Here is a 16,156-nt window from a genome sequence, read left to right on the forward strand (position 1 = left end):
GGGATTTTTGTGGACTCTAACAAATTTCGAAGTTCTGTCATAGCATAATACAAAGATTTGTAGATACTTTAACACCTTGGAAGCAAATATTTGTGTTCTTTACGTGTTAAGTGCTTCGATGTTGGCTATATCCTATAAGAGAAAGAAGTACAATCTTCTACGAGTTTTAACTTGGATTCATCGATAGTTGAAACATTAATTAACCTTTGTTTAGAATCCTAGAGAAATACAATCTAAAATCTAGTAAGTACGTCCAAACAATGTACAGAGTCTAAAGAGAGACTATCAAAGAGATTAAAAGATCAAGTTTTTGTAACTTCAAAGAACCCTGAAGTGGTAGAATCAGGAAAATATACGATTTAAACCTTTTTAGGCTAATTTGTCCCTTGTTCGAAACAGTGTCGTTTAACATACGATCTAATGAACAGTGTAGTAGATTCGAAACGCTAACAGTTGTAGCTATTTGTGTTTCCCAAATTTGTACATTTCGTTTCTAGTTCAGTGCCACGGTGGTTATTAATTAGACAGTAATTTGTACATTTAGCCCTCATGGTTTTCGGATCAGTGCGCTTTATGAGTTTACAACTTGCGGGGACCAGCTGTAGAGACATGCGGAATTTCTGCGAGTGGCACTCGAGGAACGGTCTTGTATCCGAGGGTGCTCGTTAGTCGAGGACGGTCACTTTGCTAGAACCGATCAAATGCTTCGGTCAATTAAATATCGTGACCATTGGGGCCTCTCTGAACCAATAATTTCAAAATTTATCCGCGTCTTTCGCGTCCAAGCAATCGTATTAAGAGAGAAATTACGGTTTCAATGTTTAAAACAAATTCACTCGAAAGAGAAACATCGAAGGAAACGATCCAGAAACTGATAGAATCCTTGCAAGACAACGTTAGCCACCATCGAAGCAAAACGAATGTATATTAAATATCAGTTACAACGTAAACTTGGATAATCGTAAGATTTTTGCTATGATTGTAAATGTACAAATATTTTTTTTGCCTGATGAATTCTTAGACTGCGGATGTTTATGCAGTTATGGGAAATTTTAATTCTCAAAGACCTACAGAAATAGTTGAAGTAAGATACGAATTATTAGAGTCAGATGCCCTAATGTGGAATACTTTTATTTAACTTTTATAAAAACTTGAATATTATGAATTTGTAGGAAATTGTATGCTCTTTTGATCGGTGTCAGTCAAATTTAAAATGTAATAACGGGGTAGGAAGTGTTTACTTTTTCTGTTGAGGTCCTCATGTTCCATATTAGGCTCATAGTGCTTGTAATATTTGAAGAAATAATCGAGCTAACACAAAGCTAATGCACTTACCTTATTATAGTATACAGGGTGTTCGGCCACCTCTAGCAAAAATTTTAATGAGCGATAGTAGAGGCCAAAATAAGACGAAAATCAAGAATACTAATTTGTTGATGGAAGCTTCGTTAAAAAGTTATTAACAATTAAATTCAAAAATTTCAAATCGTTCTGGAAAAATTATTTTCGGTTGCGGGGGTCAACTACAATCATTTTTGGTGAGTACACATACCTCCGAAATCCTATCTACTTTCGAGAAAAAAAATCGAGTAGGTGCTGAAATTTTTCGGCGAAAAAAAATTTTTCAAATCGTTTTAAAAAAATTATTTTCGGTTGCGGGGATCAATTACAATCATTTTTTATCATTACACATACCTCCGAAATCGTACGCACTTTCGAGAAAAAAATTCCTTACTGAAAATCCAATTAGGTGCCTAAATTTTTCAACGGAGAAAAAAAATTGCAAATCGTTGTGGAAAAATTATTTTCGGTTGCGGGGGTCAATTACAATCAGTTTTTGTCATTAGACATACCCACGAAATCCTGCGCACTTTCGAGAAAAAAAATAGAGAAGGTGTGAAATTATTCGAGAAAATTAAAAAATTGCAAATCGTTGTGGAAAAATTATTTTCGGTTGTAGGGTTCAATTACAGTCATTTTTGGTGAATAGACATACCCCCGAAATCTTGCGCATTTTCGAGAAAAAAATTCAGTAAGAGCGGCACTTTAAACGTTAATAACTTTTTAACGAAGCTTCCATCAACAAATTAGTATTCTTGATTTTCGTCTTATTTTGGCCTCTACTATCGCTCATTAAAATTTTTGCTAGAGGTGGCCGAACACCCTGTATAATATTAGGTGAAAGATCACCTTGCAAAAATTTAGGCTACTATATTTTTTTGAACATTCTTTCACGAACGTTGCTTTGAAATTCGAGCATGTGCACGCTAGTTGCAATAAATGACAATCCTGATCGATGGAAAATCAAATTAGAAATGTATTCCATATTTAGGGATTGAGACAACCCCCTACAAAGCTCCCATTTCTAATAAAAATATGAATTTGCATAAAGATCCGCAGTCTAATCACTAAAAATTCTTCGTACACGAGTTATCTACATGGTAGACTATTATTCGAAACATAAATTTGTGCGTCCTAATCGATGAAAAATGAAATTAGAAATGTATTCCATATTTAGGGATTGAGACAACCCCCTACAAAGCTCCCATTTCTAATAAAAATATGAATTTGCATAAAGATCCGCAGTCTAATCACTAAAAATTCTTCGTACACGAGTTATCTACATGGTAGACTATTATTCGAAACATAAATTTGTGCGTCCTAATCGATGAAAAATCAAATTAGAAATGTATTCCATATTTAGGGATTGAGACAACCCCCTACAAAGCACCCATTTCTAATAAACATATGAATTTGCATAAAAATCTGCAGTCTAATCATTAAAAATTCTTCGTACACGAGTTATCTACATGGTAGACTATTATTCGAAACATAAATTTGTGCGTCCTAAACGATGAAAAATCAAATTAGAAATGTATTCCATATTTAGGGATTGATAGAACCCCCTACAAAGCTCCCATTTCTAATAAAAATATGAATTTGCATAAAGATCCGCAGTCTAATCATTAAAAATTCTTCGTACACGAGTTATCTACATGGTAGACTATTAATCGAAACATAAATATGTGTGTCTCTCGTTCGTACAAACTTGGTACAAAAATACTAGGAAATTATTCGCTACAAGTCTTTGAAATTGATAAGAGATCCAACACTTTGAGCGCCAATTTACCGAATAATTGCCGACGATAGCCCCCAACGTAGACACTTCGACGAATAAAATCCGAACGCTATCGCGTGCAATTAGGCCGTCGACGGGCGATTAGACGCGTTTTGACGAACGGCGGAGTCTGGCGAAATTAAACGTGGCATTGTGATGTTGTGAAAGGTGCCTCGATCGAAAGCAATGGCTCCCGCCGGAAGAACCCCTGTTCTGCAACAGTAAGCCGGGTATCTATCGGTCCAGGATCTGCTGCGATAAAGACCTCTGCAACCTGAATTTAGATCCGGTCTTATTGTCTTCCGACTCGCCTGAATTATCCTCAGGTATTCTTCTGCTGTCCGACCAGCGGCGCAGAGTTCATCCACCTACGTGTTCTTTTGTCTAACACGTTTTCTTTTTCTGTTTCTGTCGTTTTTACTGTATTGTCGCGAGAGAGATTTCGCCGAGAGATCATAACATTCGGGAGGACCTGGTGGCGAGCGTGGTGCTGTGTAACGCAAGCGACACACTAATCCGCGGAGAAGCCCGGTCGGAAGGCATGCGCAGAATTCCCATGGTGCGAGTTTTATAAATCGATGCAGGCGAAATTGCAAAATGATTCGCGTAATGTTCGTTTTGGGTGTGGTTTACCGGACGGCGGGTACACACCGCCGCGTAACCGCGATCTTATCCGCGACGTGTTCGGGCCCCGAAAAGGTCTGTAACTAAAACGCTACCCGGGTCTGGCGGGTTCTTTTCTAACGGAAACCCTTCGCTGGAACTAAATCTTGCCACGCGACCGCGCGGAATAGAAATCTCGTCCGTATCGTTCGGGAATATCATTCGATATTCGATCTGGAAGATCCCCGCTCGCTTTTCATTACGATCCTCGATCTTCGCGTACTCTGTACTCTGTTTTCTATTTGTTGTACGATGTATACGAGTATGAGTCCGTTTATAAAAAGGTTTCCAATAAGATGGAACTTTGAATCGAAATCAAAGCTATGAAAGATAATTTGGTGTTCATTGTTTTGTTTTGATTTAACACTAGAACTTATTCAAAAATAACACCATAGTGTTTATTTGTATCAAGGAAATGTTTATTCATTCTCTTATAGAAAATTACGATAAATTTCCAAAAATTCAGTCGAGTAAGTTTTTTACAGGTTTTATTAGAAATTACGAATGGGTCATTTTGACTGGTTTGGTAGTTCACTTGAAACTAGCGTACAATTTTCTTTATTATTCAATCTTAACAATTAATTTTTGTAGCTCATTAGCGATTGAATCTTGTTATCCATGTGTGATTAAACGTGGCAGTCGATGTGTTGAACGATGAACCCAATTTTCGACGACTTTGCCGCATAAATCAGATTGTATCTCACCCATAGTACGAACGATGCTAGCTGCATTTCTCGAAATAATCTTATCATTGGATTTCGATCTCGAAGAAGCGTTTCAACATTGTCTCAGACAACAAAACATAAAATGATGTTCACCAATAACAAGTTACATCTTCGTCTTGACTAAACTTGATTCAGGATCGGCATCTCTCGAAATTACATAATTTTGCTTATCGACGTTCGAAAGCTTCGTTTGTTTGGGCAGAATCAGGGTCAGAGCCCGATCAGCGAATGGTCAGCGGGCTTCGATTCTCGAGTTAACTGGAACTTGCGAAGATTAAGACCCCGGAGTCTTTATGCAGCATTCGCCGCACAGAAGTCTGAGGAATGCCTAATTCTCGAGAACGTCGCGGAATCGATAAATTCGAATTCTCAGCAACACTTTCCCTCGCGGTAGCAATATTCCCTTTGCTTCTTGCGACGCGTTGGAATTCGTGGCTTCGAATTTTTCCATCGAATCGACGAATTGCGAGCTCCGTTGACCGTAAATCGAAGCGCGCGAAACGTTGTTCGAATTAAACGAGAATTTTGATAATAAATTTTGGTAATTTCAACGCGTTCAGCGAATCTCTGATGAATACAAATGTTATGACGTGAGTCGAAAGTTCTATCGCTCTTATTGGAAAACCCTATACATTTTTATATTTAAGATTCATATTCAATTTTTCGTCTTCTATTCACTTTGTTTATTCTTCGATAACAGTATATAATAAAAATTAATTTTTGTGAACAAGGGAACAATAAATGCATTAGGTCGTCCCATAAGTTTGTGTCGAGTTTTGTACTGGAACTTATTCTTCTTAACACAAGAACTACTGATGGTGTATTTACACTTATGGTGTATTTATTTGTACCAAAGAAATCTATAATGCAATGGAAATAAATGTTTATCCATTCTCTTCTAGTAAAGTCGAGTAAATATTTTAGAATCTTTATTAGAGATTAGAAATGGATCACTTTGATCACTTTGGTAGTTCTAGTGTCAAACTCACTTTTCAACATATAATTTAAACAAATTAATTTTTTATCAATTCGTCTGTACAATGAAATTCACTATAAAAAATATAAAATTCATTCCAATATTTTCAATACTTTGCGACATGTTTGAGCAAATAAGTTTTACAGCTACTATTTTAAGGGCGGATTTCACCCCTTCATCACGAACGATAAAAGCAAATAAATATCAAATATTTTTGATCGGTCCAGTGTGAAAATTTCATTGAAATTAGTGATCGACATATAGAATATTCTATTATAAGTTACGAATTTTATCCCTTGTTTAAAATTTATGGGACGACTTAATAATTTTCGTAGATCCCCAAAAATGAAGGTGAATATTCTTTAACCGGTACAAAACAGTTGAAACAAACCCCAAATAAACGACATTAGAGGTACAAGGAAGTTTTGAGAGAGGTTCCTCTTGCAACACGTTGCGAATTCGTGAAAAGGCGACGCGTTATCGAATGCGCGGAGAATGTTCGAAGCGCTCGTAAACTCGAGGCTGTAAGTGAACGGAAGCACAAGAAATGGTCGGTGAGTTTTAAAAATAGTTATCTCGAAAGCGAAGAAAAGCGAGCAGAACTTTCCAATCCGATGCTCGATCCAACGTTATCGCGGATTAACTCGATCGCGCCAACTTTTACGGTAATTCGCGGCCCGAATTCTTTTTTAATTTTTTTTTTTTGTTTAATAAATTTTCTTATTTCCCGGTCCTGTCGTCACGGATATATTTCTATTCGGCGGGTCGTCTGCGTGCACACGACACACACGCACACACATGTTCGAAACTGCACACGGACGCGTTAAGTTAAGCTCGCGCATACGTTCACTCCTTATAACTAACCGTGAAAACAGGCGTAATAACGAACTTCCTAACGAGATCATTAACTGCATTCCTTGCGGTAGTCAAGTATCGTAGGTACTCGTGTTTGTTTTTTTTTTTCATTTTTTTTTTTATTTTCCTCTGGCTGTTTTGCATTCGCCTCTTCTAATTTGCACAAGGTGTTCTCTACCGGCCACGTGTTCCGTTCGTTAGGTCACTCGAGCCTCGACGGGGTCTGCGTCCGATTAAAGTTTTGGCGAGCCAAAGTATTCCTTCTCTCTTACTCTCTGCACCGTTCGAAGCTTCGTATTTTGCGTTTATTAACGTTCGCCCGATCGGACAGCGCGAATTCGTGGACGATACGCGTGCTCGTAAGCAGAGACGTTCGAGTACTTCGAGAAGTCGAGCTTTAGATTGCGGTTACGTCGATAGCGATTGCAGAGCGAGCTCCGCGAACACGCGAGTACGGAGTTTGGCTAATTTTATTCCCGTACGACGAATAGAAACTCGCGAATTGGTGTTTGCCCGTGACTTTGTTTGCACGTCGGAAAAATCCAAGAAATTTTTATTTATGAACGGAACGTAAACGGAACTGGCCTTGGTCAGTTTACGAACGAATCTAACATCTTTATTCATTATTCGTGAATAAAATTTGCCCAACTCTGGATTTACAGAAATCGTTCGCGGTATAACCAAAGAAGAAATTCGAACAAGACCAGATTTAAATTGCAATAGCCAATGAGTATGAATAAAAAAATAGTTTGTTTCATAAACGTGTATTGTAACAATTTAATTAGAATTTTTCACGCTTGATCTTCGCTTTAATTAAACGTTCTGGACATACTTTTTTTAGTGCCTCGAATACTTTCATTTCTTTGCCGTGGTTTAATTAATTTTTTGATAAGTCTTATCTATGGTTTCTGGGCTACAGGAATACATTAACATAATTTTCATTTTAAAACTCCAAACTTGAACTGTGTGCAAAATATCATATTGAAACCATTAGACATTATGGAAATCTAAAAAAATTCATCCAGTAATTAATAAAATATTGACGCATATAAAACTTCAATTTCACCAGTGATTCATTATACATTCTCAATAAAGCTTACTTGCGAAGCTGTATAAATGCGCCCGTAAATTACACTCTGGATTTACTACGTTTATGTTTTTATTTAGTTGATAAAATGTAGACATGACAAATTGCCTGAACTTCGAATGTCGCGCAATATTTGATAACAATTACAATAATTATAATTTCATGCGCGATACCAAGGACTAAAATTGTAATTCGTTCTACCGTACGAGAACCGGAACTATCGTTATCTATCTTATATAAATTCTGTTATGACACTGGAATTATTTGCATCAGAGTTCCTATACTTTGAAAATTAGAACTTACAAAAACTTTTATTCAATCGACATTTGCTTTCGAATAACATGGTACACTGTACAAATTAAAATCTAACTGTAATTGATGTGTATATGAATCAAAGTCAATATGTTATATCTCATCATAGTTACGTGAATTTGTTTTCACATTTTATATTTATATTCACTGATCGTTACAATTTGAGTCTGGTTTCACTAAAAAAGCCTTTAACTCGAGATTTATACTACATTTTAAAATATTAGATTATTTTACTAGAACTCTAGAAAGTGTTTCAAACGTACGGATTTTTTAGACTTCCAAGAAGATGCTTAGTATCTATAATATAGTACAATAATCTATCTAGAAAGCAGTCTTCTTAAATTTTCAGTTCGCTATCTACGGTTAGTTTTACAGTTTCGTTCGCTTACGATTTCGATTTCAAAAATACTCGCGAAATTGTTTTGAATAGCGGAATGAAAAGAGAAAAAATCGGCGCAAACGGCACGATGTCTGGACAGTGACGTAAATATTCTCGTGGCTTGGAATCGTATGCGCGTTTTACGCGTACGAAATTGAACTTTATGGCAGGTGCGAACGTGTAGTTGGTAGTTAGGGTAAACTGCACGTAACGAAGTGTTACGCGCATCCGGAGAGAGGCGAAAACGTAACGTTATTCAATTATGAGTTTGTTCCTCCTCCGACCTTGGGTGTTCTTTAACGCGGATTCTAACGACGTTTACGAGAACGCCCGTTATCTTTTCGCGGTACGATTACGCGTTTCGACGAATGTCAGTTTCTTGGCAAATGAAGATTACGCGGCGCGGGAATTCGTAATTAATTCCACAAATTAGCAGACACCATCGAGATTCTGTTTCATATCGCTCGGTTTTTATTTCTCGTTTTATCGCTACATTTTTCGCGTTTTACTTTTTCTATTTCGGGAAGAATTCGTGTTTTGGCGAACGTGGCCTACATACGCTCTTTAGCACGTCAGACGCAAATTCGATTATTTTCACTTGCACTTAGAACCTTTGTCTCGGCATTCGTAATGATTCTTATAAAAACACGGGAGAAAATATCGTAAAAATATATCGATGCTTTTGAGCGCGAAACAAGCGTTAACTGCGTTTTAAGTGAGAAAATAATATATTGTTGTTAGACAACAGTATCGAACGAACGTGCTAAACGACTGATACATAATTTGTTGGCGTATTTGCAATTCCAATAAAAACTGACCACTAAAAGATATTGCGTCATGAGAGTTTACAGGTGTTGGCGTGCTAAAAGCGTCTTTCCAGGCTTAAGTAGAAAGCCCGGGTTTCTTTAAAATTCAATTTAACAATGAATTACTCGCGTTCGGTATTTCGAGACTGGTCACGAACACCCACGTTCGCTCGAGGAAAAGAAAAAAAGAAAGTTTTCTTTCACCGAACGAAGTAATTAACTGATTACGTTGGATCATTATCCGTTTCGTGACGCGTACGCGCGTAAATGTACTCGCGCACGCGAGTCGGGGATCAATCTGAATTTTCTGGGTTATAAAACTGTGGTTAATTATCAGGCCTTGTTTCTCTCCTTTGATTCATGCGTTTCCTTTTTTCCTTTCGCGCCACGAGTTCTCCATTGTGACGCGTTTCGCGTGGAAATCGATCATCGATCGGACGCAAACCCCCTACAGCTCGATTCGAGAGGACGCTAGAGGGTGTATCGTGACTCGAGGATGCTATATCGAGGGTGATTTCAAGACAAAAAGGATTAACAAAAAAAAAAAACAAGCAAAATCTTTCACGTTTGGGTGAAATGTACTTGTAGGATTCGTTCTCATTTTTTAACGAACCGATGCGTAATTAGTTGCCTGTTTTAAAGAGAGGAATACATTAAGCAGCACAAAAATGGCTGTACAAAGATATTTTGGTCATATCTTTTGCTGTTTCTGTGTCCTGATTTCACTTTTCAAGCGATCTATCTTGCAGGTTTGATTTAAACGCATGCACTCAATTATTGTTTCAGGCTACCTACGATTCGATAAATTTGTTTGGTTTGAAATGGAAAATTGTCACCGATTTTATTCGAACTTTTTCTGACAATTCTAGATCGAAAATGAGCTTGATAATCTGCTCATTTTTGCTGTGAAATTACCAGAAAAAGTTTCAGTAAAATTAACGAACCCACAGGTGCAATTTCTTGCAAGAGTATGATTTAATCATCACTTTCGAAGATTTTAGGACCACTGTTATCTATTTTAAACGAAGTTTAAGGACATAATCAGTGAGATACATTCCAATCTGTCGTTTTTTAAATTTCAACCGCTATTACACAACTCACTGATATTTTGTGTCATTCTGGTTCTTAAGGGGAAGTCACTACTCCAGCTCGAGAGCAATTTAGCAGAATTATTGTTTAAAATCAAGTTATGAGCACCTCTCGAGATCATTTTTCTCAAAGACGATACTTTCGAGCTAACGAGAAACGTAACGATGCGCGTTTACACGCTGTTGCTCGATTACGTACACCCATTACGAGACATTTCATAGGAACGGTTTCGGAAAATCGATATCGATCGTATAAAACAATAATGTTGCTGCGTAGTCGAGGCAGTGTTTCGTATACTATTACGAAACCGCAATCAAGTTCTCTGATTCGAACCAAACAACTGTCTCGTATTTTCAATGCTCCAAGAAGTAATTGAACGTATGCATTTAAACCGGATATACCGCAGAACGAACGCACAAGCGATCGTCAAACATTTCGCGATAGCGCGTCGGTCTATCGCGCATGCGCGTACGAATTACGGCACGTTGTGGATCACCTTGAAGCGTGACCCGCGCCAAGTCCGCGATTTTCTCACACTTGCATATCGTTTGGCCTTTTTATCGCCTCCTCTTTATTTTTTTTTTGTGACAATTTGATTTCATATCGCATAATATACAGTACACACATTGATCTCCGTTTGAACGGGACTAACCAACATCTCACTGCATCTGCAACGACGATCGTTTGCTCCTAACTACCATTGTTTTTGTTCTACTGTTTTAGTTTTTTATTTTTTGTTCATTTTCACTTTGGTGTGACGAGTTCGATTTGTTACATTGTGCCTGCTTTGATTTAGCCGGACGCCTCGAAGATTAAGGGATAAATAATCATAAGACGGACAAAAGATATCGTACACCCTTCGACGTAACGTTCACTCCTTTTTCTCTCCCGTTTTCTTGGCCACCTTTCTATGCTCGATCCGTCCATCGCATCGAGAGAAATAGCGGGATTTCAGGAACGACGATCTGCTACGACTGGCTACCCCCACTGTCAGGTATCGCAAACGTGTGTTGAGTTGCACGGTGTTGAACATATTTTTTTTTTTCTCTCTCCCTTCTATACATACATTTTTTTTTTTTTTTATTTTTTAGTTTTTAACAGCTCCCTCCGTTTATGCTCCCTCCTGTTCCGTTTTGAGTTTATTGATTTCTTTTTCTAAAGTTTGTTGAAGTTTGTTTAGCGATCCCATACGCGTCAGCATCCACGTGTTAACTGTGGTTGCGAAATAATCAGCGTGTACTCGGGTGTGCGTCACTTTTACGAGACGCCGATTCCGTGGTATCGTCGACTAACGAGCAGGGAGAGTCGTCGTTTAAAGCGTACATTTATTATTCGAAGCCGGCTATGCACCTTATTTTACGCGAAGTGTCGTTGGTCTGTGAGAACTGCTCGCCGCGTTACCACGGGATACAGATAAGACTCGATCCGAGTATACAGGAAACGAAGACAAGTTTTGTAGGGCGATAACGTTTCCTAGATCTGTCGTATTTAAGCATTGCATGAAATGCCACCGGTCAACATGAGATCTGATGCTCGAAGAGAAAGGAGGATACGAGTAATATTGTGGAATCTAATTTTTTATATTATATTTAGGTGACTTGTATTCCGGTTCTGAGAACTAGGTAAAGGATCTACGAGTCTAAGAACTGGAATACCTCCGATATTGATATTAAAAATTGTTTAAAACTCGTGTAATTCTCTCGTAAGTTTTTCTTTCGCTATTTATAGCTTCTAGGATTCACCGGTACATTTCTAGTGAATGAAATGTCGATATTTTTGTAAATTATGATCGCGATTACATGGTTGGTTTCTACTGGATTATATTTAAAAATTTTAATCAATGTTTTGGGAGTGATTAAAGTTTTACTTGCATATATAAAATATAAATTATCGTAGATTCAAATCACGCGTTTAATTCGGTACGGAATTCTTTTTTACGAATAAAATTACGTTTCTCGAGTGGGCATTCTCTGTTCTGTTACGTGGCCGAGAAAAATGGATATTTTTAGAGAGTGACTTAATTGTTTTTGACTTCTTTGCGCTTTTATCGTTACGCAACACTCGCTATCGCTAATTTTTCGACTCTAATCAAAGTGTTATTATTCTAAAAATAGTATAGATTTCCTTGTTTCTTCAGCGTAACACCCACAAATCGCGAACGTATCAATCAAACTGTTACAATAGCGGTAATAAATAAATATTAGGGTTTTAAAAGTTACATTTCGCGCCACGTTTTAGCAAGAATTCTCCAACCCAGATTCTTACGATACAATACATAACTTTTTACAATACTCGTACTTTATTTCGCTGAATATGCATATTTTATTTTCTTAAACTTTATCTCTGTGGAATAAAATCGATAAGGTTATCGGATAGATTTTCATAGGTAGCTGTCCTTTCTTGCGTCCAAGATATTAACAAATATACGAAGCGTACGTTAAATTTACATATTGCAGAGAATAAATAAGAATGGCGTTCATTCGTCGATATTGTATCCTTCCGCGAATGAACTTGGTAAGCATAAATTACCGCGAACGCGACGTTGAACGTCACGATCATTACTCTTCCGACCATAACCCCCCGGAGTGCCCTAACCGCGGTTCCAAAAGCACGTCCATCCCCCCGACGTTACGTTGGTTTGACTCTATTTTCTGAAACTGGTGCAAACTCGGCTTGAAGGTGCGTGAATAAACAGCTGTCGTCGTCGCAGCCCGAGCCGCTCATCTTCTGCATGACGAGCGACTCGCGAAACACGACCTTTGTCATCGAGTGCTGCAAAGAGGATTTTTGCAATCGGGATCTGAAACCTCAGCTGCACCCTCGCAACAAAGAAGGTACAGTCCATCGACCTGGAAGTAGCGAAAACTCTGCAGGTGGCTCAGGCTTTTGCTGCAGCTCTCCCTCTCTCTCTGCCTCACTTTCTCTCTCTCTTTCTCTCTCTCCTCTATCATACTCTATCTCTTTCACTTTACTCTCCTATCACTCTTATTATTTTAATAATCTTTCGATTTTTCATTCGACTCGAGAACGCTGTGTACATAGTTGACCGGAGAGCGTCTCGTTTCTCAAACTAGCAATTAAATTTTCATGCTCCCGGCCCTCCACGTTTCTTCCGTTCTTGCTTTCTCTTTGATACAATTATTCCGCCATTACCGATTCAATCCGACGCGATTATTCCTTGGGCGCTTCGACTTTTACATACACCCACGCCAACCCCCGTTCGATCGCGAGCAGGAACGATCGTTAACGATGTACCTTCTCGTACGCGCACGCACGGCTCCCCCCGCACAGTTCCGTTGCATATTTATTATGTCGATACGCGTACGCCGATCGCGAAACCGTTTCTTTCGTTTCCTTTACCGTGCAGAATTGTGTATTGTCTCTCGCGGCCTCCATTTATGTACGCTGCGTCTCCCTCTCGCACATCACCAAACCTGCTGACACGCTCTCGCTGTCTCTTTCTCGTACTGTCGCGCTCGACTCTGTTATTTATGTCCAGATTTCTATACATGTGTGCATATACATATATCTATATACGTATATGCACATTTTACGGAATGTCATAATGTACGCCCGCGTTCACATTGTAGTTCCGCGAGTAGAAAGCCACTGGGTGGCTGCACGATGCACACGCATACGCGCTGCATAATGCGCCGCTTGCACTCGCGAATCCGCGTTTCTCTCCGTTCTGCTACACGTGCCCGATAAAGCACAATATACCGGACCACACGTCTCACCTCTCGTGCAATCCATTCCGCGTTTGCACGCGGCCACGAGGACGCTCGTTGTCGTCCCGCGAAAGTTGGTCCATTCCGCTTTGGCGACTTCCTTTCGAACGACGGAAGCGCGAACAGGTTTAGTAGGTCTCGTTTAACGACCGATATGATCGATAGCCCTGCACGGCCATATATACGGGGACGACGCGCAATGTTTACTCGATAGTCCCGTGAAATACATGCGCATTCTAACGACGCTTAATTTATTTAGATTTATTATAATCGTACACGAGAGGCCGCGTTTGTGCCTCAAAATTGGTACATATTTCGTTGGCGTTCCTTTTCTGGAATTCTATAGATAAATACGAGGAAGATGCGTATTCGTCTTTCGAAAGTTTTTCTTTCCTTTTCCATATTTTAGTTAAGTAATCGAGAATTATTGTACTGTTTAATATAATATTCGATCTGCTATCTTGAAACGTTCTTTTTTGGAGAACTTTTCTTTTTAGTCTTATTTTGAAAATGAAAAGTAAAGTAACACTCGGTATTGATATGAATAAATAATGCTTTCGTGAAAGTTCGTAACATCTAAGAAGTTGAAAGTTTGCTATCGTTTTCCGCACATATGGTCGATTGTCTTTTTATTTTTGCGTCTTCGAACCCAAAGTATTTATCACATCCTTCTTTGTTCCCCCTTTCATCGTCATCCTCTCTCACATTCTTTCGATGCAGTACAGCCGGTTACGTATAACGATTCTCTTATTTTGCTTAAATATGTTCGATGTGCCGCTTTTTGTATTTTGGGTTGCGAGTATTTTGAACAATTGATCGAGTTTGTGAAAGTACAATAGAGAAAGTAAAAGGTGTAATATCGACGATTATTGTTATATAATTAAACGTTCGCGGGAACGACGACTTTTTATTTATCGTTTAAGATAAAAAAACAGTACACATATTTGCCACCTATGGAGGTTCTTGTTACTTCAAGGTATTCTCCTCCTGTATTTATTTTTTCGCTTACAAGCGCTCGGGAACCGGAAGTTCTCCTGAGTGAACTTGGAAAGCACCGGTAGCATGTTGCCATATCTTTCCTCTCTGCACTCTCTAGCAAAAGTAGACACGTAGTGACATTGGTAAACAGATCCTTGCGAAAAGGACCATCTTTTGTAAATATTTCCTTTCAATTTCTTTTCGAGAGAAAGTCTCACTTAGATACGCTCCGCCAACCCTATTTTTTAGTCTTCCTTTTACATCCTATTGTATATAAATCCGATAGATTATACGTATTAACTCTTTTCCTTTAGTCGTCGATAGTTGTAAAATATTCGAAGGGTCGGTGTCAGATGTAAACAAGACGTTAAACACGTGAATTTGTTTTAAAATTCATTGTGAGTGTTTACAGTCCATACGATCGATTATTTTCGAAATTTGAGACCGTATTGAAGGAAACCAAACACAGATATCCACTTTGGTTTTTTTACAAAATGGAATATTATACTTTTTATCCTGTTCTATAACGCTTTTACGATCGAGATCGACAACCTATTGTACACGACCATAAATGCACCGTCTAGTGGCCATAAAAGTACATTTTGTCGAGGAATTTAAACTACACGGTTTATTATTGTGAAATATACATATCTTCTTTTTTAGGTTGAAAAATATAGTTTCCTGTTAAAAAAAACTTTGTCAATAAGATCTCAAATTTTGCAGGAAATCGTATCAGCCATTTTCTGGAATGCTTGGAAACATTTATGCATTTATTATCGATATTACTATGTTCAGTTAAATATTCAATGTAAATCGCGGCTCGATTCACTGGTATTGAAAATTATTCCAAAGCGAATCTGTCCGCGGAACGCTTAAAATGCATTGATCGCGAAGGTTTGTCTTTTAATAATTTTCATGCAATTAAAACGAATAGGAAGCAATCTTGCACCGACATTTCGATCGTACACTCAGCTGTAGCTATTATTATCTTCATTTCTGCACGCCCTTTCGATTTAATTTTTCTAGTTCCTTTGCTGTCGTGAATCTTCTACCTTCAAAAGATTCGCGAAAGCAAAGAAATGCAATCAACTTGGTACACGACCGAGTTAATTGTTCTACCCTCGATTTAATGGGGAATCTACCTGCCGTCCACAGCTTACAAAACTCTGTATAATAGGTACTTTGTGTAACCGTCGTAGTTCTCATCAGGGATTAAAAAAAAACAATTATTTTCAGTAGTCAATTAAAAAGGTTAACATCGCCGATATTTCTAAGTAGCGTATAAATATGTTGTGCTTAATGGTATCTTGTTGTACGGTTGTTTACAGAACAGATTACTCGTTAAAAGATTCGACGAGTCGGCGTCGAGTGTTTTGATGATTTCACAAATGTCAAGTTCAAAGAGTCAATGTGTCAATATCTGTGTCAGTATTATTGTGT

General features: G+C 38.2%; 1 protein-coding gene across 2 annotated transcripts in view; it reads left to right on the forward strand.

The window, feature by feature from the left end:
* LOC122399433 (TGF-beta receptor type-1) overlaps positions 1 to 16,156 on the forward strand; it is a 50,378-nt gene that overhangs the window by 17,122 nt on the left and 17,100 nt on the right. Inside the window, exon 3 of one of the 2 annotated variants that reach the window (XM_043400113.1) lies at positions 12,690 to 12,844. The exons of the other annotated variant lie outside the window; for it this stretch is intronic. Within the exon in view, the coding sequence (XP_043256048.1) occupies positions 12,690 to 12,844 (155 nt within the window). The remainder of the gene's footprint in view (positions 1 to 12,689; positions 12,845 to 16,156) is intronic. 2 annotated transcript variants of the gene reach the window in all.

This window comes from Colletes gigas, unplaced genomic scaffold (genome assembly GCF_013123115.1).
Source record: "Colletes gigas isolate AHSC1104 unplaced genomic scaffold, ASM1312311v1 Colletes_gigas_Sc00013, whole genome shotgun sequence".
Classification (NCBI taxonomy): domain Eukaryota; kingdom Metazoa; phylum Arthropoda; class Insecta; order Hymenoptera; family Colletidae; genus Colletes; species Colletes gigas.